We start from the raw sequence: 26160 nt of genomic DNA on the forward strand, positions 1-26160 counted from the left end.
CACCGTTTGCATATTGTTTTGCACTATCTGCCTGGCCGGGGGGGCTGCTTTAGAATTCATACTTGTATTAAATGTGTCTCATGTACAGCTGCTTTGTAACAATGAAAATTGTAAAAAGCGCTATATAAATAAAGTTGAGTTGAGTTGAGTTGAGTGACTGTCTGTAGAAAAACTGCACTTAACAAGAACAGAGGATCGATAAGTCTACTGATTATGGTGTAATTACCCTAATTGTTTGCGTAGATTTTAATGCGTTACTCATTTGTCTTGCTTTATTTATTTTAAGGCATGGATTAAAAACGAACAACATTTTCTTTAAAAAGTTACACTCTCTGCCACCATTAAATTGCACAAAATATTTATCCTTAATTGCAATATTTAAATCCACATTAAAATATAAAAAAACATTGATAGTTTATTATGCATTGAATGGCTGTCATTAAAATGCAGAATTAAGGGCTAACCCTCAAATACATACAATATACAATATCCTAACATTGGTAGATTTATCGCTTAAAATATTTAAATATATATATAACCGTAACCATGTTGAAGGCCGAAAATGATCTGTATGCTGGAAGCTCAGTATGCTAACCTACTGAAACGCCTACATTTTGACCATATAGGAGACATGGACTGTATAAGAAACAAGCATCACAACCCTGTTAATGAGTCACAGACACTGTCAAGTATGTAACAAACAGTTTCAGTTGAGTTTAATATACATCAGCATTCTGCACCTGTAGCTCTAATAGCAGTCATTAAACCTGTCCTCTCTGCACCTTCAAATAAGTAAACTTCCAGCAATATTATTTAATGTAACAATAATTGAGAAGCATTGAGCGATCTCTTTCACTCTGCCCTCGGTCGGTTAGAGATCGAACTGCATGCGGGTGCGAGCAGTATAGCAGCGCTCTCTGGATCTCCTCATCTCATTCTCTAGAAGATGGCGGACTGCGCTTCACTGTTAGATGAGGAGCTCTCTTCATTCGTCTTCAATTACTTGACTGAAAACTCCGGGAGCCAGGTAAGTCACGCTCAGATTCCGTCAGTGCAGAACTGTGGCGTTCTCACCCTGGCTTGATTTTTGCATGATAGTGTCTGTGGTGCGGTATAATTCTATCATTTCATCGATGCTGTCAGAGGATCTCAGCCGGCGTCTGGAGTCCCTGACGTCTGCGCTTCACGTGGAGTTTACAGGAAACAATGCATATTAGTGTAGAAAGACTTTTACAGACGGATGTTGTACAGATCTTTCTATTTAATCTGCTTTTAAAGCCTAGAGATTAGATGTGGGTTAATGCCAAACGCAAGTGTAAAATAATGACTCTAATGCGTTCATTAGTTCATTACCAAAATTTCGCGAATTTCTTGGTGTGTGTGTGTGTGTGCACACGTGGGTGTTCTGGTGAACTTGACTACTACTTTTAAGATAACTTATGCATACTGATTTCATATGCATTATAATGCGGAAGCTAGAAACTAATAATAACATCGCAAATCAGCTTCGGAGTCTTTTTCCCGGTCATTTAACCTTTTATCATGTGAAATAATATGAATTACGTGAAGGTATCACTCGCTATTTGCACTTATAAGTTAGTTTAGCTTGAAGTATTAAATGTGAGAATTGATTTGAAAAACATAATTATTTTTTTTATATATTTTTGGTATTCATTGCCGCCCTTCTCACGTTGCTTGCGTTTAACAGTATAAACGCCGTAATGGCAGTGTTATATGCGCTAAGAACATGGTGTGAAGTTAAGCAACTATTACTTATGAAGGTGTGTGGTGTATGTAGAGTTCTAGATCTGTTTGCCTAACGTTAATTGGCGGATTTCGTTTTCATAAGCGTTTGCGTAACTGCATGTTACAAAACGAAAATAGTTGATGCCTTACACAAGTCAAGCGAACCCGCCAATATCAAGTGCCTTTGATAATAATGTCGCTTTGAATGTTAAACTTCAATATTTAAAATACACGTGAAACTTATTTTAAAAACATAGGGATACTTTTAGGATGTTTAGACGCGGATGGTATGAAGAATACGGAAACTGATTTATGCTGCATTCAGAAAGTGTCTTGTGTTGTCCAATCGTGGGACAAGGTGAAATAAATTGTGATTCGTCCATGTTACAGTACATATGTTGCACACATAGCATGCTGTACGGCGTGTCAAATGTGTCACTGCCAAAAGATGACGGGTCATTCATACACACATGGAAATGCTGTTCATAACGCTCCGTGGTGATTGACCGATATCTTTGTGTCCGCGGGAACATTGTAAGCGTCGTAAATGTGCTCGGGTTATGGGGTTGAGCTCGTTGTATAGCCAGTGTAATAGTACTCCATCCTCGTGACTGGAGTTACAGAACACAGTTACTGCAGTCATGTGCTCGCCGCCGTTAGACGTAGTACAATGAGAGGGAGGCGGAACCGGTGACGTCCGATGCGCGTCCACGACAGCGCACACTCCCTCCTCCAGGCGTGCATGTGACTGACTGACTGACGCTGCGCAAAGTGGAGCAGTTCTGATCACGACTAATAATTTACCCCACTCTAGAGAGACTTCTTAATTTTATGATTTATGAATGCTAAAAGTGGTGTCTTTGCATTTTTGTAAAAGTGTGATACATGCAGGATGGTCTCTTACTAGTTATTGTACGAATAAGATGTGTATTTGTTGTTTTCTACTTCGTTGAATACTGTGTTTGGTTGCGTTGACTGTAGATGGTTGCCAGATATTGGCTATGCTGATATTTTATAACATTATTTAGTTATTGATTAAAAAATAATGAAACTCAATAAAAAATATTTAAAAACAGAAATTGTCATTTAATTGTGCAACACTTTTTTAATGGTCCACAACATCATGGTTCCCCTAAATCCCCCAAACATAATTATTATTTTCCTGTTGGCATCTGCCTATTCCTTGAATTAAATCTGTTCATGTTCAGTGTTTTACACGACATGATATTGCACCAGTTCTCTGCGGTTGTCATGATGTGCTGCAGTGCTATGTGTTCAGCTTCCATGATACGGGCTGAGTCACCCAAGTTGACAGAGTCGGACTAATGTATTTACACCGTGAAATGACTCTTCCTCCCTCGGCTCAGTTTCATTCAACCATGCCTCCCCTCTTTTCCACTCATAATTTTATGCTTATTTGGAATCATAAATTCACGGTTTTGACATGGTCTTTGCAGAGAGTTCAGACAATTGACTCTGTGTCTGCTTGTTTACTGAAGCATTTTCTCTCTCATTTGCTTTATCGCTGTGAAGTTGAAACGTAAAATCAAATCAGTGTCAGCGAAGTGATGTCTTAGATGTTCCGATAGGAATTTGCTGGTTCAAACACGCTATCAGATTTGAAGAAATTGCAAAAAAAATTGTCCATTCGTTTGAAATCCATTGAGGGCGAGAGTAATATGAGAAGCCGTAAAACATCACCGGAATATGATTTGATTCGTTTTCAGAGAAAAGCTTTGGAAATAATAAATTTGGCTAAGTAAATTGGCTGTAGCTTCTATACAGTCAGTTTATATTTAGCTGTCTTTCTCTCCAATTACTTAACAGTATGATAGTGCTGTTTCTTTTCTTGCTCGGGGCACAATTGTATTTATTACAAGGGCTGTAGCCTCTTCTGAAGCCACAGAGGTGCATCAGCCGGCTCTTTGGGGGAAGTCTGGGAATGTTTTGTAACAGATCAATGTTCATTTCAACCAAAAGGGATAGACTGTGGAAATATGGGGCTTGATATCCGTAATTTACCCATGCTAGTTAATCTATCATTACAACTGGAATCACAGGTTATAAGCGAACACTGAGATGTATGGAAAATTCAGTAAGAGAATTTCTGTAACAAGAGTCGGACATCCGCTGTAACATAAACTCTTCATCTATAGATCTATAATTGTTTCAGTGTTGCATATGATTTCTAAATAACCAATCGTGCTGTCTGTTCCTCATAATTTTATAAGTGATGGAATAACACCATGGCAATGTTTTGGTCGAAGTCTCCCTCTTTAAAAAAGCACTAAATCTTCGGCTGGTATGCTGGAGAAGTTCTTTATGGCATCATCATTTTGCTGTTGTTTTATCTTACAATATTACTGCAAGTCTTAGGTCTTATTTTTGACCCTGGCTAATAAACACCTATGTAGTTTGGGCTGTAAGGCTGTATCTTAATCTTCAAATCTCACTTGCTTAAATTACACAGGTCGGCAGGTTTGTGTTGTCTGTATTGAAGTGATGCAAGTCATTGTTATATATGCCTATTGACTAGTGTAGTAGGGCAATAGTAACCAGCATTTGCATCGGTCATCATTTGCAAAACCAGACTGGTGGCCTTGTATTTGCAAGCTAAACAAATTTCCAGGTGTGTTATTCCAATATCAAATCATCCTCCACCTGCAAACTGTGTAAAAATAAAAGCACAGAAGGCTTTTTAAGATGGATCCATCCTCTACTCTGCCCATTAAGTGCATTTACAAAGCATGCAGTGTATTTTACATCAAACGTAATCTACTGTGAAACATTAGATGTTTTGTTAAACTTTATTATCATTGCTAACTTTATTATGAATTTGAATCAATAATTACATGTGAAATTAAAGATTAGCAACGATTGAAAGTCTCATAAATAGTATACAGGCTTGTTGTTCTTGTTAAACCCGAAAGTGAATCCTTTGCATAAGCTATTGCAACCAACATAACTATGAAATCGGAGGATGAGGTTTAAGAAATGCCACGCTTTGAATTTGGAAGTGGGCGTATCAGACCTGCCATAGGAACGGGACATCAGGGGAGGGCAAGCTCAGACTGGCAGATACTCACAGTGGGCAAAAAGGAACATGTTGGCTAAAGCATTGGGAAAAAAAACACAAGCCATGGGAGTAAACAGGTTCTTGTCTTAATAAATACAGATGTGAAATATATAGGTTTAGCTAACAGCATGTACAATTGGAATATTATACGTATATGCTTGTTGATTTCGTTTGCTATTTGTTCATTTGACTTTCCTAATAAAAGTATGATAATAATTAGGGGCTGACACAAATCTGCATCTCACGACATCGGCAAACAAAGGAATCAGCAGGATTATGGGAACCCAAGAGACTAACAGTTTATTTTTGGAATATTCTTTCTTTTCAATGACTGTTTTAAGCCATCAATAGGTGCATTTTCGGTATGCGACTTTGCGTTGCGATTTACACTTGAACTGTAGAGTCGTACAGGGCCTAAATACACATCGGCATTAAAGGACACGGTTTTAGTGGTGAATTCTTAAACTTTTACATTTGGCTTAAACTTTAAGACTCGAAGAAGATATTTGTAAGTTCTCCATAGTCTAATTGACAGTTTTTGGTCATTTGAGTTCATAGGTTTTTGCAGTGTCATGCTCTCCAACTATATCTACATGCTTGTTGTCAACAGAATCCTGTCCGACAGGACTGTATAAAAGATTCAGAACTTGCCCGGGGCTATATGAATAAGCATTGACATAAAAGAAAATGAAAAACAATTTAAATTATAGCTAGCATGTGTTAAAAGAAGAAAAAAAAAGAAATCGCCAAGGCACTTGTGTTAAAAAGTCAATAGTTAAAACGCCTACAATTCATAGTAAAATTGTAGATCTACGCGTTTCGGCTTACACAGCCTTCTTCAGGATAGCTGTTTTATGAAAAATATGTTATTCTGGCCTAAGAGAGTAAGAGGTGACAAAGGGTACCAAAGTCTGAGATTGTTTCCTCCAAGCGTTGAGATAACATAGTGTTCCTCCATAGAATGTTCTGACTCAAGACAATAACTAAACCAGAAGAGGTTTTCTGCTTGTTCCTCCAGTAATTCGACAAGCACCTGACTCCATCACCTGACAAAACTTTACCGTCAGCATCCCTGTAGATGGTGTTTGGAAAAAACTAGCCTTTACTAAATAAACACGCCTCAGGTGACCTGAGTGTTACATGCTCTCACCTGTATCTCTCCTAACCTCAACACACACACACACACACACACACACACACACACATACACAAACACACACACACACACACACACACACACACACACACACACAGCAACACACACTTAGATTGACTGCAACCAATTTAACAGCAAACCCACACTTTGGCATGCTTAACCAGCTTGTGACTGGTTCTCTGGATATTGTCAGACCTGAGCAGTTTCAGCTGGGGAGTGTATGCCATGTTGAATTGAACTTGAACCGGCTTAAATTCTGCCACAGTAATTCTTTGCACTTTTCTTGGCTCTTCCACTGTATTGAAATCTTAAAACCTGAACCCACAGCATTCCGGTTTGTTTTGAACATGTCAGTCGTGAGTACAAAGACTAGGAAGTTTTGAAACACTAGCATTCCTTTTACTAGTGAAGACTTGCAAATGATAGGTTTAATGACACACCCAAATAGGTGTTAGAAATGATGTGATGTAATCTGTGAAATACTTACGAAAGCATGACCTTACAGCATTTATTACACATATTAAACAGTATGTATCACAAAATATTGTGAAACTTCATGGGGGAAATCAGTTTGGTGCAGAATGTTTTTCTTATACAAAATAAATCACAACTGGTGTGAAAATGAAGGAGGGCCCATTGGAGGGATAGTTCAGCCAAAAACTCCTTTGCCGTTTATTTCCACACCCTCAGGCCATCCGAGATGTAGGTGACATTTTTTCTTGAGTAGAACCATAAAGAAGATTGTTTGGTAAATCTGCAGCCCTATCTGCTTCATATAATGGTCTATGGGGTCCACCTGTCTAAGAATTCTTAAGCACATAATTCCAAAAAGCGGCTCCTTGTGACATGTTGACGTTACGTGAAGTGAATATCTGGATATTTTCATAAAACTGAACGTCATTTTTATGATATTAGCCATAATGTGCAGCCTCTGCACACAATCGCAATCTTCTTGTAGTATTTGGTGGCGGATGGCATACCAGCGTCTGGTAGGTTTAGTGCCACCTGCAGAAAGGGAGTGTTGAGGCTGTACAGTCAACTCACAACAGTTTTGTTCACCGCATTTGCGGTTCATGTAGCCTCTCAGTAGTTCCCGACAGTAACTAGTAACGCATGAAACTGCGGCTAAGCAGACCAACTGAGGTCAAATTTATACCCGCTTAAAGACGCAAGTCATTTAATGAATAAAAAAAGAAAGAAATAAAGCATTTAAAATGTAGAAAGTAAAAATTACTTCCTGCACCATCTGAAGGCTCCATGAATCACGTGACAATTTTGAACTCCAGTTGTCATGACTCTTTCTCCCAATGGCTCATGCACAAACCTCTTGTGTGGGCGGGATTTACCAACTCTCATTGGCAAGTGAGATTTGGATTGATAGTTTAATGACCAGGATTTTTGCATCTGTGATTTTCTTCTTTCTCATTGTTCATTTTTGTTAATGAAACTTTGTTCTTATTGTCACGAAAATAATCTCATAGCAACAGATGTGTTTTGAAGATAAATATGTAAATTGAATAAATGTTGTAGGTGTGTTGTACATACACTTACTGCTGCCATGTCAATGGTACACACATTTAAAATTCTCCATTTCAATACACAAGATCACAGTTATTTTCTGAGCAACGGCTCACTGTGTATCTGTAGGTTTGACAGTCTTTCTCAAACGGTGAGCTAAACTGTTCAAGACAAGCTCTGGATACAGTTGTTGTTCGCTGCCACAGGGTGCAATTTCAGCAATCGCTAGAAAAAATTCTGGTGTCAGTTTCATTCTATGTCAAATACTTGAATTCTGCCCACTATACAGGATGGTTTTCTTTCACCCATTAGACATTTCATGTACTCGCGCAGTACTCTCTGTGCTTTTCAGGATCTCCCCTGATGCGCCGCAGCTGTGTTTGACCCTATTTCTAGACTCTCTGCCTGGACAAAAGCAGAAGTTATCTCAATGAGTTGCATTAGCATTTTCATTGCATTCATTTGAATATTTGCCTGTAACACATCTCAATAAAATGGAAGGAAGGAGGCGGGAAGCGGAAGACATTTCATACATTTAATAAATTAATATAACAGCCAGCGGCCCCTCACGGACGACCGCCGGCGAACAAAACATGAACATAAATATAAATACAAACATAACATAAGTTCGGGCCCGGTCCTCTCTCCTCGACGGTCCGGTCGCTCGTTCGTTTTATATGCTCCCATCTCCTACGTGATTCGAGGCCGGTGTGCGCACAGCTGGCGCTAATTCACAATTACTCACCGGACTCGAACCACGGTCTCGCCCCGCCTACTCTACTACATTGCCTTTCCTGTCTGATACCACAGCGCCAGATTTATGAGAAGATGGTTTGAGAACTCATGTTTAGAGAGTTTGTGTCTATGACACACATCAAACTCTACAGCCTGCAGGTATGAAACATGTTTCTGAATTACACCTTGTAAAGTTTACCTGCTCACACATTTATTTGTCATTCATGTAGTGCAAGCCTCGGTTTTCCATTAGGCACAGACCGTCGTGAGGAGGACAAACATTGCTGGAGGTTTATGTGAAGTTAACCTGGCTGTGATGGATTATTGACTTCTTTATACGTGTTTCTCTCAGGTTATTTCACCCAAGGAAAACAGTTCACCATCAGACGCTGGTTTTGTGACAGGTCTCTAGAAATGTGCTTTCTTTTTTAGGTGTCCCTTTCAGGCAGAGCTGTCCCGCAAACGTTACATTCCTTGCAGACTCACGCTTTCTTTTTTGCTTCCTTGTTATCAAATTACATACATTTTTAACTTCCCCTTTAAAAAGTAAATCAGAGTTATTAAACGCTACTGAATCTGGCTTGTATGAAGGTATCGAGACACAAGAGGCCAATCACGTGATATTGGAAAGTTTCCAGCTGATGGTAGCCCATATAATCCTGCCTACTTAGAAGTCGGATCATGGTAGGGTTGTAGTGACGGTCTTTCATGTGAAGTGTACGCCTTTGTTTTGCTAGCGTCACAACAGAATTGCCTGTGGGTCTTGTGGCTGGACATAAAGTGATGGGAATGTTTTTGGGGGCGTCTCTTACGGAAGGGTCATTTGGATGGATGAAGCACACTAGAGAGCTTCATGAGAGCACACGGTTGTACATTGACTGAATAAAGCTGGGATTGATGTGGATCTGAAAAGTGGTTTTAGTTTGATATTGTCACGTTTCTTCATCCCACATCAAATGGGTACCTACGCAATGCATCTTGGCTCTAGTTTTGGTTATTGTCTAAAAAATTCATTTGCAGTTCAAGGCTGCAGTCTGAGATTTTGTTGTTAAAAAATCAGTTATTAAAGGGACAGTTAACCCCAAAATAAATATTCTGACATAATTCACTAATTGTTCTGTATAAATGTCTTTGTTTTCTATAAACACAGAGAACAATATTTGGAAGAATGCTTGTGACCAAACAGTTCTTGGCCACCTTGAAAACCATAGTAGGAAAAATGACAATGGTAGTCAAAAGTGCCCAAGAACTGTTTGTTTGCCTACATTCTTTAAAATATCTTCTTTTGTGTTCAACAGAACAAGATTTTTTCCTACAATGGTGATTAATGGTGGCTCAAAACTAGGGATGCACCGAATATTCGGCCACCGGAAATTTTCGGCCGAAAATGGCATTTTCGGTTTTGCCCGAAAGACTTTTATCGCCGAAACAATACGGCCGAAATGTTGTGAAATGCATTTCAGTAAATCTCGTAAATACTCTTATAGAGTGTTCACACCAAACGCTGTAAATCGCGCTATTCGCGTGTAGTTGGAAACTTGAACATTTTTAGTTTACTCGCATCAGTCGCGCGTCAGATTCACTTCATTACAGACGCAAATTTGCGTCATGGGAGGGGCTTCTGCCGCACGCTTACGGCCCTACTAGAGCAAGCTCCTGATTGGTTAATGCGGCGCGAATTTTCGCCAAAGTAAAGATTTTTCAATTCGCGCGATTCGCGTCAAACGCATCGCAAGAAGATCATCGCGATCCGGGCCGCGATGTATGTGGAGAACCCGCGTGCAGACGGAGAAGCGCAAAGCGCAGGAGAAGGAGATCAGAGCGCAGAAAAAAAGACTTTTTTTTCTACTGTGCATTGTAGCAATGTGCTAAATAAATATTTGCATAATTTGTAATTGATTTATTCTTTGAAACTTTAATATTAATTTATGCAATTGCAATGCCTTGATTTTTGTAAAGTTAGTACAAGGTCATAGCCATAAATGCAATGGCAGAACAATTTGCTTTCAAGCATTCTTCCATATATCTTTCTGTGTTTATTAGCACAAAGAAATTTATACAGATTTGGAACAACCTGAGTGTGGGGAAATGATGACAGAATTTTTCATTTTTAGGTGAACTGTTCTTTTAAGAAAGTACATAAAATCTGCGTTGGTCTGCGTTGGTTCGTTTGGATATTGTTTTACTTCATGCATATATTTTTGTTATTAATAATCATTTAAAATTGGACAGCTGAAAAACAGAATTTTATGTTTTTTAATTTGAAATCTTTTTGAATGAAAATAAAAGACTTTTTCCACATGTGGTGGTGTCTTTGTGGAAAGATAATGGTTTATTAAGAAAATAAGCATTGATGCTTTATGTTGATAATAGTATATAAAAATATATGAGATGTCCCCTCATTTACAATTATAATGAGCCACAGGCAGAAATAGTTGTTGCAAATAATGAATGCTAAAAAAGCAGCCCTGTTCTCCTTGTCTAAAACTCTTGCACAAGTGCATCCCACACTTCCTGACACCCACTAATTCACACTGACAGAAAATCTAAAGATATAAACGCCCACACGCTTCCAGAAATACATCACCAGTTGTTTTTAAGGTGACACTGAGAGCTTATTTGATTTAAGCGGGACATTGCATGGAGCATCCTCAGGTATCACAAAGCACTGCACTGGAGGTGCTGTTTTGCTTTCATTACAATGTGTAGGACACACCTGTAACGCTCTATATGGGTATTTAATAATAGACATTCCCTTTTTGCATTAAACGCATATAGGGAGCAACAAAGTACACTTCCATCAGCGCAAGGTGCCTGAGGAAGATATTAGTAGAAAGGCTTGGTTGTTAGTACCAGACAAGACGCGCCCCAGAGGTCTACCTCAGCCATGTTGACCAGACTGTGGGATCTAGGCAGGGGGTGTTATACAGTAGAAGCTGGATGTGGTAATCTGCTCATGAGTGGGGTGCCAGTAAAGGAGATGAATTGCTTGGTGGCCATTCTACTTGCATGGCACAAAGTCCCACAGGGCTTTCACAAATTGGCGATGCCTTGCATCCATTCTTATCTCTTATATGGACATGGGAAAGAGTCCATGTTGTTACTACATATTCAAACGCTGTGAAATAAATTGCAAGTGGGACCTTGTATTACAAAGAAAAATGAAAATCTGGAAAAAAAAAATGTTTTGAATCATTCAGACCTTGACAGTCGCTGGCACTGTAATTACCCAGCATGTTAGGAAAAACACACCGAATGTTTGATCAGGTGAGAATAGATTCTTATAAGATGGACGCGATGGCCCTCACAGTCTTGTCATATTATTTACTGCGAGCTTCTGCAGCTGCCATCAGAAAACCAGATCCAGTTTGACCCCGTCTCTCAGAGATTTAGAGCAGAGCTCTTGAAAGTGCCACAATTTAATGGTTATGAAAAGAGGGAGATGGAGAGGTGGACATTTCCCATCCTCTCTCCCCAGGGTCAGGTTTTCTCTGGGCCAAATTATCGCCTTTTTTCAGATTCGGCACGAAAGGAACATCGTCTACGAACGAGGGGGCAGACGCATCAAACAGAGCAGGTGTGAATACTTTTGTCCGGCAGATTATATTTACATGTATTATGGTTCCCTATAGCACGATGTAATCTGGCGTAATTGAATTTGAAGGCGAGGATTGGGACAACAGAGCAGGGAATTGGTTGTTTGTGGAAACTCAAAAGACCATCCCCTTTGATCAGACAGCTGTGAAGTTCAAAGTGCAGACAAGCACATGTGCTTTTGCACACGATGAGATAGCAGATGCATTGACAGAACATAAAGCTTATCAAAACAGACCCTGTTTTCAAGCTAATTGACAGAAAATGTCTTATATCTTTTTCTACGAAGACATTTAATGCTGCTGTAAGATGGTCACGTGCACAGCTACCACACAGATCATTGACATTGCTCTCAAAGTTATACTGCTGGCTTTGACTGCATAAACAAGATTTTCTCTTGGCATCATGGTGTGAGGAATTTAAATAGCATTTTTCCTCATAGTTTTATGTTTCACACAAACTTTTTTTGATGGCTTCCCTTAGCGTACAGGAATATATTTTTTTACTGAATGAATATTTGTAGTAAATCTCCAACCACTTGTCATGATGGCTTTGAAAGGAAATTAAACAAGCATTTTGGAGACATTATGCACTTGAAGGGCTGATCAAATGAAAAATTAAAATCGTGTCATCATTTATTCACACACATGTGCTTCAAAACCTGTATATGACTCTTTCTTCTGTGGAACAGAAAATAATATATTTTGAGAAATTTCTTAGTGGTTTTGTGCCCATATTATAGAAGTCAAAGGGTGTCAGTGTTGTTTGGTTACCAGCGTTCTTTAAAATATATTCTTCTGTATTCTACAGAAGAAAGAATCTCATACAGGTTTGATTAATATAAGTTTGTTTGTAATTGCATAGAAAAACATGCATTGCATTCTGTGCTAGCCTCTGGAATGTTGAAAATGATTCTCAGCAGGTGGTAGTCGAGGTGAGGATGGGTTAGACAACACCATCCCCACCGCCCCCAAGCATCTGTGGTGCCATGAGTTTTTGGCAATAAAAAGAACCAAACGTCGAAAATAAACAAATCCACGAAGGCACAAAAGACTCCCCAAAACGGGAAGATTGACGGCACCCGTGCTTCATTTCAACCGTTATCGCTTAGATACAGAAACAGTGAGCTTTAGCCAGGATTCATTGTGGCTAGGATGGGAATCTTGGGGCTGTACCACAAGTCACAGGTGTGTAAATTATGTGTGAATTTGTTGCACGTCGACTGCTGACTGCACAGGGTCTCACGGCAAGCAGAGAGAAGGCTGTAGGCATGGGTCGTGTCGTTGGCAGGTGTTGATTTACCAGGTTGAGATGATGAGTGCAGTACTAGAAGAGGTGAGTAATGACCTGACGGCTCAGTGATGATGTGTCACGAAGGCATTCCTCAAGTTGTGTTTGGCTCTCAAGGACATCTTTGCTGATTGCGCTGGCAGAAGCCCAGCTAGACGTTGGCAAGTGGCTTGGGGGCTTGTGTTTGAGGGCTTGTCATTCGAGCACACTTTCAATTGAAATTCATCCCACTGTGTGCGGCCTGGATTTCAAATGACACAACATTTGGTGAACCCAGCTAGCGTTTAAATAAAGTAACAATTTATTTCTGTAAAATATCTTTATGTTTTCATTTATGGACTATACTACAGATACTGTGTTTGTCTATGTTTATGTATACTGTTCATGTTGCATATTTTCCAGTTATAAAAGGTAAAAAGCGAAGGTTCACATGATCAAACGATTGTTCCACAAAAACTCTTTCTTACTTAATAATCAGGATGCTTCAAAATATTACGTTTTTAATAGATATCAGCCCTAAAATCATATCGGACAAAAGGATTTAGAAATTACAGCTTTATGTCGGTTTGGCGACAGATGCTAGGACCTCCAAAACGGCGGTGTCAAGAGGATTAGCTAAGAGTCATCCATGGCATGAGTGACAGGATTCATTGTGGACATGGAGTAGGGGTGTGGGTCTGGGTGTGGCTTCTGTTTTGCGTGTCAACAGCCTGGACTAGTGGTCGAACGATTATCGAACTGGCCGATTATCGGCGTCGATATCAAATATTTAGCCGATAATTGATATCGATCATTTTCAAAGCCGATTTGCCGATAAAGTCATTTAATTTTGAAATATGCTATTTGGCTCTGACGCAGCCAAGGATTTAGTGAGAGCAGTCGGAACACGTCACTCTAGTTTGTTGCCTAGAGTAATGCCCGCCCACTGCCCCTCTGATTTGTTGGGACTAAGTCACGAGTCCGGCCAATCAACAGGGGAGGCTGCGGAACAGAAAGTTTTTTTCACTCTCACACTGAAAGCGCTGCTTCGGGTTCATGCTCTCTGAGGTAAGGCAGCATCAGATGTTGAATCAATCCACTATACTGAAGATGCAAAACACTTTAATTTAATTAGTGCCTGAATTTCGGAGCAGCTTTGCGGGTTTCCTACAGGTTCCGCAGGATTTAAGCATTATTATCATGTACATATAATTCAAATCCATAGTATAACAATGATTTTGCTCTGCAAGCGAGCAGCACACTGCACACGTTTCTTGTAATTGATCGAGCTGTCGTTTTGCACGTCATTTTAATTTACGCCATTTCAAAAATACAAGCCATTTTAAAGCATAAAGAACTTGAATCGTCGGTCTTCAGTCAGCGCGCTCTCATGCAAACGCGCACACACACACACACACAGACTCGGCAATCTCAAGCTGCTCGCGACAAATGTTAGAACGAGTTATTTTTCGCAACTTATTTAAACACATAATTGTTCAAAGACACACATGGGTATGATTAAATGCCCGTCTTGCCGACAATACACTCAAGGAATAGGCTAATGTACTAACTAAGTGTGTCTAAAATATGCTTTTAATGTTATAGCCTCATGAAAACATTTGCGGTCTTTTCAACAACATACATAATAAAGCTATAAAGGCAATTCAATTATTTACACTTATTATATCAATTCAAATTGTGCTAGTTAATCCAATGATGAGCAAAATGATTAATTGAATAGTTCTAGGATTGTATGGAATTTTTAAGTCATCAGAACATATTTTTTTCCATAAATAAATATAATTTATTCCATTCAATTCATTTTTTCATTTGTTCCTTGTTGTTTTTTACTGTGTTGCTTGTGGTTTACAAAATGTTCACAGAATTCTGCTGGGTGCTTGCTCCCTTCTTTCTTTTGTTATTATTAATATAAAGTGTTATGATTAAGATTTCTCAGTCAGAATTAAAAATCTTTAAAATGTTTCAGAGCCTGTGTTCTTAATTTCTATAAATTTACGCTTTTACACCATATATATATCGGTTCAAAATATTGGCTATCGGTCTAATTCACATGGAAATAATCGGTACCGGTATCGGCCTGAAAAACGCATATCGGTCGACCTCTAGGCCCTGGATCTTCACAGGCCTAAATTGAAGCTTTTAGGAGGAGGGATGAACATCTGTTATGACCTTTTGGTATTCTCCAAACATGGCATCGGATGGATTTATTGTATGAGTACTTTGTTTTTTGCTGTTTATGTGCTTATGTGTGTGTCTTGTGTTTTACTATCAGTGTTATCTGGGTGGTTGATGTAAAATGCTTTTGTACTGATGATTTTGCAGTCGATACGTCCCGTGGTGGGATATGCTGAGCTCCATTGCATTTTGGCTATTCAATAAAATTATTTTTATAATAATATTTTTTATTGAATAATTTAATAGTATTAATTAAACCATGTTTTAGGTGTTACAAGTAACCATTTTTCAAGTCAGTAGTGAAGAAAAGATGTTTAATGATAATAATAAATATAAATAAAAAGATTGATATAATAATGACAAAATAATAAAATAAAAATATTATTTCATGTAATAATTGTATAATTATTTATGTGATAAATATGTATAAATACTAAATATTATTGTTATGAAACAGCTGCATCTGCATTTGTCTATCATATGAGCTTCAAAGTGGACCTTGTTTTGTTGAAAATCCACTGACTATCTATTTCAGCATTATTGCTTCCGACTTTGAAGATTTAGATATAATATTGAGCAAAGGTCCCGCAAGATAAGTTGAAAGCAGGGGTTAGAAAGTGAAAGCACATCAAGCACTGAATGCAGGCATTTTCAGGAAAACGTTGACAGGACCCTCAACTTAACTAAGTGAATTACAGTTTGGAAACTGATGAAGTAATGGAGATCACGATTCTTTTTGAGGGATGGGGTCGTATGGCTGTAAAACGAACTGAAGAGGCAAGGGGATAGCACCAGGCCCCAGCTGTCCGCAAGAGCACTTTGTGTAATTAAATGCATCTTTAATGAAATGATAACCGTTTAGCATTACAACTGTGATGGGTCTCCAAACTAACACAAATTTGACTCTTATGCATTTCATATTTATACATATGAGTCAATTATGAGCATGTAATCACAGAGTCATTATGTACATTATCAGTACAGCCGTCTCTAATGCATATTCTGGCCATGAGCCGTGCTGGGTTTTCTTTTATTATGGCTGCTCTGAGCTCTACCCCATCCATTGCGCTATCCAATTAACATAGTTTTTCTAGTTTAACAATGTGTTAATATTCATTTAGTGACTTTCGATGGAGTAATTGACAAACATGGAGAAGGAAATGAATGAATGGCATCGACGATGCTAAGAGAGTTGCGTAGAGCGATGATGTGCTTTTTGAGTTCCTTAATGGTATGAACCTGGGCAGTGCAAGTGTATAATACGTCTATGGGGAACGTGAATAATTTCTCAAGACACTTACCGGACACCGGAAGGACAGGTTATGCGGATCTATCAGACCATCCTTGTGCCAAAGCTTGCCCTTACAGTTTTTAGTGCATCAGCATAATTTTAGGTGGTGATGTCCTGCGTTTCGCTGAGAGCCCTAATAGATTGGACATCTACACTCACCTCAGGCGACAGCTGTCTATTAAACAGAAGCACCACAGGTAGCAGCTTACAGCCTAACACTCTGAAGCCAAAGTAAGAGAAGAGGATTTAAGATACATTGTAAGAAGGCGAGAGAATGAAGCAGTGACCTGTGAAAGAACAAACGTGATGCACCTTGTAATGGTGCCGACATGGTAGCGAGAGACCAGAGAGGGAAAAATGTCAGTAGAAAGAAGGGGTGTGCGATATGACGATATTAGATCGCGAACGATTAAAATGACTGCACGATCCACTTTTTCGGGAAAATCGTTAAATCGTCATATATAGTAGTGTTCTATACAATTCGTCCACATACTTGCGATAGATTGCGCCATGTTAACAAGCTCGTATACGTTGCTTGTGAATTCAGTAAGATTAAGTGACGCGGTCAGTGAAGATGGAGGGAAACACGGAGGACTTGGTCCCTAAAAAAAGTTCTCCATCAGTAATAATGAAATGGTTTGGGTTTTCCCCAACTGACACGGCCCAAACAACAGTTATTTGCAAATGTGGCAATGATAAGATTCGAGCGTCGTTAGGCAACACGACGAACCTTTTTAACCACCTCAAAATAAAAGGGACTGAAAGAGTATGCCGACAGTCAAATTATAAAGGGATCCCACGCAAGTAAATCAGGTACAACCAAGCATACGGAAACTAAAGGGCTTAAACAACGACTTTAGCGAAAGAACCATTTGAGAAAGGAACTCCGTATCCGTATGACAGAATGAACAAGCGCTGGAAAGATGTCACTGACGCGGTCGCATTTTACCTGGCCAAAGACATGATTCCCATAAAGACTGTGGAAAATGAGGGCTTTAAAAAACTGCTCAAAGTCGTAGATCCACGTTACGAAATACCCAGCCAAAAATATTTATCCTCCACGCCCATTCCACAGCTTTACTCCGAGTGCCGCAACAAGATGAAAAACAAAATTCAAAATGTAAAGTTTTTTCTAACAGCTGATTTATGGTCTTGCACTTGCATTAAATATTAACTTGATTAAAATATTCTTCAAAATATAAATGGTAAAGAGTATATTTTTATATGGGGACTTAGTTTGGCTGTATTGAAGCCCCTTTAATTTGCAAAATAGTCTTAAAACCAACTTGAAGAAGAACCGCGATAAAATCGTGAATCGTGATCTATCTTGAAAAAATCGTGATTTGAATTTTTTTTCTAGATCGCCCACCCATAGTAGAAAGCATCCAGATTTTGCTGTGACCTAGTTGCTTCCTTATTTGCTGATTGGGCTGCTTTATCCCTCAGCTCTTTTTCCTTTTAGCATTTGCTCTTTCGCCAATTCCCCCAGCCCATCTCTCTCTCATACCTCTGCCTCGCACTGCCGCAGCTACCGCTTCAAACACGTGTACGTAGGTCGTATAAGGACACGCACTTTAGCCTTTTAACTCGCTGAAGCGTTGGAATTTAAGGCCCTTGGCAGGGCGCAAAGGCAGTGACCATAAGAGGTGGGATTAAGCAGGGACCTGGTCATTGGATATAGCCAATTCTTTATTTTAAAGTAATATTCCACCCAAAAACTCCACTTTTACAGGGCACTAATGAATAGATAATTTATCAACTCAGTCTGTCGGTTGGTGAGAGACAGCTGAAATGTTCATACGCCTGCAGTCATTTCCTCCATCTGTGACTGTAAAACTGCTGGGAAATGGTACAAACCTCGCTGAATAATGTTTCACTTTGTCAGCGTGTACTCAGCAGTACTCAAATGACATGAAGTGTGATCCCCTGACATTGTAGTATTTTTAGCGTGTTTTATAACATTTGTGTGTGACATAACCTTTGTTTTTCGAATTACACCTTGTGAGTGCTTTATGTTTAAGCTTGAATGGCAAATGATTCAAATCGGGTAAAATGAAAAAGTTTTAAGAACGGAAGTCAACATTGATTGGAGTCACCATTGTTCACAGGTCACAAAGTTGTTTTTAAATCTGTTACCAGGCTTGGCATCACCACACTTCAGTTTCCCAGCAACACGTTTAAGCATCAGAAGCTAAGATGAAAATTGAACCAACAAAACCTGCTTGAGTTACTATGAGACAATAATGGGTCAAAGCGTCTTGACATGTTGGACATATCTCATATATTGTAGTCAGTTCCTCATCACACGACTGTGACAAAGCCATTCAACCTGAAAAGCTGCTAAGGAAGTTCAAACTCAAAGCCCAAAATCAAAGCCAGTTTTTATTTTATATTTTTGGCCCTTGAGTTCATTCACATTGACTTCACCGATGTTAGATATTCAAAGACAAAAATAATTCCTTGTGTATTTTCTTATCGCAATAGAAAGACCAACGGATCACAAATCTGAATGAAAGTTCTTTGTTTCCCTTTTAAGAGATCAGCTGAGCAACTATTTACGGTGCTTTTTCTTATGCCCAAGTGGTACACAATACATAGAAGGTAGTGCTTATTGAAAAGACACATGCGGTCATTCGCTGCACCACCAGTCTATATTATTAATGGCTACTGCTGGAGGAGGAGATCACTTATAGTGATACTGCCATAGGTGGGAATTAAAATGTGAGTTTTGCACTCACATTTTACCAAAGGCTTGCACTCTTTGCCGTGCCAATAGATTTTGGGAAGATCTGTTATCCTTGTTGTCCCATGCCGGACATCCTGATATTTGCACCTAAAGGCCTGACCTTATCGAAAAAGAAAGGATGCTGAGACAAAAACAAGCTGGCAAGGGATATAAAGTACAAATCCGATGTGCTCCCGATCCCCACACACACTACCGTATGGATAGAGTTGCAATCCAGCAGTGTGGCTTTATAATGAAGACTTAAAGCTCCTGATAAACTACCAAACCTATAAAGCATTTCACGCATGGCTCACGGACTCGAGAATTTTAAATGTGTACTCATTAACATATCGTGTTTACCCTAAAGATTTGCAGCTTGTGATTTGAAACACAAATTTAACAGTGACTAGAGAATCAGAATAAAAATAGTGAGGATAACACAATCTGCACAATACTACATGAATGACCCAAGAAATGTGGAAAGGCAAAATTATTGTCTTGATGGGCTGCCAAAAGAAGAATTAATAATAATTTGTCAAAGGGAGAAAAGTATTCACTTGGTGTCATGGCTGAGCACACATACCGTAGTGTAAATGAAGTGCGGGCCCTCAGTTCGGGCACTACTCATGTTGTGGCATTGACCAATGATTCATGGTATCAATACAATTATCTGTGCCACACACAAAGCAGTTTCTTCTAGGTCTCTAAAGATGATTTTTGGACATGACATAAAAAATGGAGTTGAATTTTAGAATATTTTTGGCTTCCTTAAATGATTGGATTATGAATTATTTTGTGCATATTTGTTAACAGAATTGTCATTTAAAGGGGCTTAAAGGGACAGTTCAACCAAAAAATAAAAAAGGATTTCATTCAATCACCCTCATGTAATTCCAAACCTGTATGATTTTGTTTTGCAGAACACGAAAGAAAGTATTTTGGGCCCCGTTGACTCCTATTGTATGGCCACAAAACACTAGAGACATTTCATCTTTCGAACCACATGAGGGTAGATGATGACAGATTTGTTATTTTTGGGTCAGCTATTCCTTCAAGTAACTGTAAAAGCAAACTTTGGCCTCTGTATGATTCATTGGTAATTGTCCCGAATAATAATTTCAAAAAAATGTTTGCCTCCATAATTTTTCATCATATAGTTTGCCTGTATTTGCTGATGTCATCAATCAATCCAATCTATTCCTAGTGTATGAAATAAAGTTCTACCCTACATCGTTTCCTTGTTGAATATCATGTATCATTGCAAACTGCATCAAGTTACAGAAGTAAAATGGATGACAAATGATATTTAATGTAGAATGTCTGTAAGGTCATGGCTCTTTACAATATTTGGTAAAGAGATACAGAATATCTTCTGTATCCCGTATACGGCATTAAATAGTTTTTAAAGCCTCCGGAAAACCAATTACCCTTTTGCCATTTCACCTCATAAGAACGTAGCTAAAAAAAGCAGATCACATAGATCCTTGCCGCAGCTGTCATGACCTTCAATTTCCCCTTTCAGCAAAGTTGTAAATGCAACAAATTTCCCCAAATTTTGTTAATTTATGCTGATGTATGTACTAGCTCATGTATGCTGGTTTGAAAGTAATGGGCTTCACTGGTTGTCATTGAATTACTTTTACTGTTATAAGATGTATTATTTAAGTTAATTTCATTTCATTACATTACATCAATGAGTTTGAGTAAATGACAAATGTTTATTTTTGACTGAAGAACTGTATTCCTTTAAGCTTGTATAATGTCCTTGACATAACAGCACCTTCACATTATCACTGAAGTGGAATAATCATCCCACGATAAAAAACCTTTACTGACCTTAAGACATTAAGATCCAAATCCAAATGCCTGCAATGCAAAGAGCATCCTAACAACTTTCACAAGTTCTTCTAAAAATAAAAACAAAGCACAGACAGTTCATATTCCATCTTAAACATTACTGTAACAAATGAAGCATCAATAGCTATTTTCCATGAACGACATGAATCAAAGAAAAAGAGCTTGTGAAGGCCAGGAGATGCCACAATTAGCTTACATTTCATCATGTCAGAACATCACATTCTTACAATGTCGCTCTGCTTCTGAAGCAGTGGCTTAAAGATGGTGGCTGGCAGATGGCTTTGCCTTCTGTTTGAGCATTAGGAATTCAGGGTTGGAATTCAAGATGACTCATCTTGAGAAATCACATAGAAAGCCAGTGCAAAGATGTCCTGTTGACCACTCAAGATTCACCCAAAGACCTCATGCAGCAGTGCTCAGAAAGTCATGACAGGGTCTTTGAAGAGAGGGTTAAGCTAGCTAATGCTAGCTTGCCTCATCAGGGCAGGAAAAAAAAGAGAATGGATGCAGTTGCCAGGGAGTTTTTTCTCAAAGGTCTCTTGGTGGTGGCGTTTTATGGTTTCTGTTTCTTTGTGTTTCAAAGTGCCATCTTTTTGCATTAGATGTATAGGTTAGTGTAGATGAATGGAATAACAGAATTTGTTCTGACGTACACAACAGAAGATATCTAGAAGAATATTTGTAGCAAAAAATTTCTATGTCACCATTGACTACCATAGTACTAAAACTACTACTTTGATAGTTAATGGCGCCCCAGATATTTTTGGTTTTCGCACATTCTTCAAGATATCTTACAGAACAAATATCTAACAGAACAAAGAAATGTATGCAGGTTGGGAACAACATGAGATTGAGTAAAGAATAACAGAATTTTCATTTCTGGTTTAACTAATATATTCCTTTAAGCCAGTATTTACTAAAAATACTTTCTTTTTATAAATACAAAAATTAAAACAGTATAATTTCATCATTTTGGTCTAGTTTTAAGATACGATAGCAATATTTTTTGCTACTTTCAAGAATTCTTGTCATGTCATTTTTGCTTAGACCACTTTTTTCTTAATTTAGTAAACCTATATTTAAGTGTCTTTTATTTGTTTCTAGAACGCCATTTAAGCAGTGTTTTATTTTAATCCCATTTATATCTAATTTATTCATAAATTTGAATTTTTGTTTAAGCACATATCTTTTTCTTTTATATCACTTCCAATCAGTTGCGTGCACGACTTGAACAGCTGTGTCTGAGTTCTGTCCTTTCGACCGTTGGATGCAAGATGCAAAGGTCACCTTGTTATTTAAATCTATTCTTGGGTTTCAAAACAAACCCGTGCTTGCAGAGCGACCCCTTAAAATAGAGATGGAAATATTTCTTACCTCTATTTCTTGGCCAGTGTTTAAACACCAAAGAGAGAAACTACAGATCAAGATTAATGGTGGTAGCCATGACTTATTCATGATATACCTTTATTCAGCTTGAATACCCATCATGCTTAGCAGGACCGATTTTATGAACTCATGTTTATCTCTCTTTGCTTTTTTCACCTCGCTGCATGGCAACATTCTCCTGAGGGACAGCTGGAAAGCAACCACGAGACCACTGCAGTAGAATCGCTTTTCCATATTTAGTCTTAGAGATGAACGCTTATTGATGGCGCAGTCTAAAGAAGAATTGGTTGTACTTAATCTGAGGCAGAGCCTTCGGCAAATATCTAATAGTGAGTGCTGGTCACTGTGAGCCATGGCTCTTTCCTTGACACTGCATGCAGGGTTACGTGTACATGCTCTGAAATAGACACCGGTTGTCTATTTATAACCGCTGCATGGTGCCGTTCATCATGTCAAGGTAGATGTTGTCTACATGCTTCTTTTGGGGAAGTCAGTCATGTGATGGTTTTCAGTAATTCAATATATGTATTGTTATAGTGCACACTTCCAAAATACATGAATAATTCATGATGATTATCAGAAAAGTTTAGATTTTTAGTACACACATAAGCTTCTTATCCACCAACAGGTTTAAGGGATGTGTTACTGGTTGACCTGTCTCATGACCTTTGCAACAGATGTAATAGCGGGGCTTTGTAATCCTATTGCTTCCATTTTATAGCATTAAAACGCCTCCCCTGCCCTGTGAATCGTTAATTAAATTCAGTTTTATTTATAAAGCGCTTTTCACAAAGTTACATTGTTGCAAAGCAGCTTTACAGTAAGAAAGACAAAATTAAACAAAAGTTAGTATTAGTCATATGACATGGCTAAAACCGATGTTATCGTTTGTTTTAGATGTAAAGCAATGTGTTCACACAATTTAAGGTTAAAAAGCACTGTATTTTCCACATAGCGTGCATGTTTGTATCTCCTCTTTGCCCCGCCTCTCTGAAACGTGTGGATTTTTTACAAAGCGCATCGCTCTGAAAGCGAGGTGTGCAATGATTGGCCTGTTTACCAGTTATTGGTCAAATACTGCAAGCGTGTGATGGAAATGTAATGCATCTTACCATATTTGGAACATCAGGTTCCAAAGCAATTGTACTGACAGGTATGCCCACCTTTCTTGCGTATACATTTGGGCAGTCTTAGTCAACTCATACCATCAACTGATGTAGATTTGTGGGGGTGTGGTTACACGAGGCGTTTCAGGCAGATCTGGGTGATCATTCGCTTTAAAATAAAATGCATTTTTCTTCCGACCCTTTAATTTTTGCAATTTTACGTGTCTAATAAATGCATGTGCATCGTATAAAACACCAAAGACACAGAAAAACGTATTTGCGCCATATGAACCCTTTAGATATCTGTGATGATTGGTTAAGTAAAATTATCTGTTGAGACCGGTCACTACTTGAAAAACTTGGGGTTGGGTGCATTCAGGAGTGAATCTCCAGGAATTAAAACATGCATCATGAAGCATAGCACAATGACAGCGTAGCCTCAGGTTGCATGCAGGGGATTGGTCAATCCAGACAGCCCCTTATATCCCTAGCATTGACCTCACGCTCGAGCAGAGTGAGCAAAAAAAGCATTTTTATTTAATTACAGCCATCCCCATCTAAGAGCTCAGACACTGACTGCTCCGATGAATTAGAAAGAAGCTGGGCTGATGCCATCATCTATTGGCATCGTGATCCGTTTGCGTCCACCTTAGTCAAAAAACACTGCATCACGGTCTCCTTGCGCTAATTTTTATCTGTTCATTTTTTTATTTCAGTTTGTACGATTCACATTGTACAATTTGTATGAATAAGCCACCTCGTTAAATACTAAAGTTACAAATTCCTGTGAGATAAGGATGAAACAGATCTCTTACTGTAAAAAATAAAAAAGTATAAAGCTTCACTCTAGCTTAACTTAACTAGAAAAAACTTCTTAAAGTAGTCAAAAGCACAAAATAAATGAAAAATAGTTAAAAATTATAGAAGATTTTGGTTCCAAAATGAGATAACTCTGTACAACAAACCCTTCATATGTTGACGCAGGTTACATGTTGCGAGCTCAACCAATAATAATAAACAGACAATGCAATAAATCAATATAGAATTACACCCCTACTAGCTTGTTTTCAGAAAGCGTCGTATTAATGCACCATATGAAACAAGTCTGGGCTTAGGTAACCTCGAAATGGGTATACCAGTTTGGACAGTTAAGTCGACTAGTTGCCACCCATGACCACTAACTTTTGTTGAAACTGGACATGCGCATTTCTATAGAGTACCATTTTTTTCACATATCGATCCAAGTCAGCTTACAATGTGTGCATAAGATACATCTCTCTGGCTGTTTGAATTACCGAAGATACCACTGCTTGGTTTCTGCCTGGAAACAGTGCTGCATTGTCCTGCAACCTCCCTCACCCACAGTCGTGACTGCAGGTAAAATTACCTCAGTCTGAGGAGCAGCGGACCCCCGTTGGTCATAATAAAGGGGTTACGCACCTACACTCTTGTGGCAAAGTCTCTGCATTGCGTTACACCGTCGTGCAGGAAAACGTGACACCTTATACAGGGCTCTGACATTGGAGAAGAGCGCTCTCATTGTGTCAGTGAAATGGATCCAGCCTAGAAGTACTGACTACATTTCGGATCTTCTGATGAAATCTAAGTCCTCAGTTTTTTTTATCAACGGCAGGCATGCATTGACTACTAAAGCATAGCTTGGTATGTTTAATATGTGCATCTGTACTGGCTATGCTTTCATGTGTGGCATGCATATTGAACTGCGGGTGACCTTGGGTTTCATAGCGAATGAATGCCATTTATTTCAAATCGAGATTATGTTCCAAGTAGTAACAACAGTTAGGACAAGACTATTATATGCACTTAAAGATATAATTGTATGTTTAAAGATATTAGGTTACCTGAATTGCGACTGGTAAATGTATTCAGGCGTGTAGACACATTTTAAACTTGATGTATGATATAAGACCCATTTTACAGCACGGCAGAAGGCCAGTTATTAAACCGTTGCCCTCAGTATTTTCTTACGGAGCTCACAACAGCAACAAACAAGCATGATATTTTGGAAATAATTGTTTTTCTGAAATGTCAGAATCCCATTTTTTTCTGTGTTGCCTTGACCTCTGTTTTTTCTGGCTCGCATAGATTTGAGGCAGGCTGGAAACAGATTCATTGCTCAGATGTTTGATGGACGTTGAAATAGCGCTGATCAGACACGATAAAAATAGCAAATTTCCTGAGCAGGAGAGTGGCTACAAATTAATAACAGTTGCTGCAATTTTCTATTAAGTGTTCCCTTTTGTCGCTAACTGTCTTTGATGACTTTATGGGGGAACGGATCCTGGCAGCAGTTCGTCTTATTAGATCTGACCAAAACACCTATTTTTAGATCGGTGGGCCTGAATGATTTGACACCATTGCTGATATTCAGGCAGAAAAATGGCAAGGAGTTGTTATGCATTTACCAACGTATTTTATTTATGGATTATTCAAGCATGGTTTCTTTAAATGTGGTAATCTTTTTCACACATAAATGGTTTGCTT

The 26160-nt window shown here is 38.7% G+C and overlaps 1 protein-coding gene across 1 annotated transcript in view; it reads left to right on the top strand.

The window, feature by feature from the left end:
• The first annotated feature begins 727 nt into the window (after nt 1–727).
• The window catches only part of ppargc1b (peroxisome proliferator-activated receptor gamma, coactivator 1 beta), a 51258-nt gene continuing 25825 nt past the window's right edge, over nt 728–26160 (top strand). The window contains exon 1 of the mRNA XM_056769467.1: nt 728–1027. Within this exon, the coding sequence (XP_056625445.1) occupies nt 947–1027 (81 nt within the window). The 5' untranslated portion in view covers nt 728–946. The remainder of the gene's footprint in view (nt 1028–26160) is intronic.

This window comes from Triplophysa dalaica, chromosome 16, assembly GCF_015846415.1.
Source record: "Triplophysa dalaica isolate WHDGS20190420 chromosome 16, ASM1584641v1, whole genome shotgun sequence".
NCBI classification, from domain to species: Eukaryota; Metazoa; Chordata; class Actinopteri; order Cypriniformes; family Nemacheilidae; genus Triplophysa; species Triplophysa dalaica.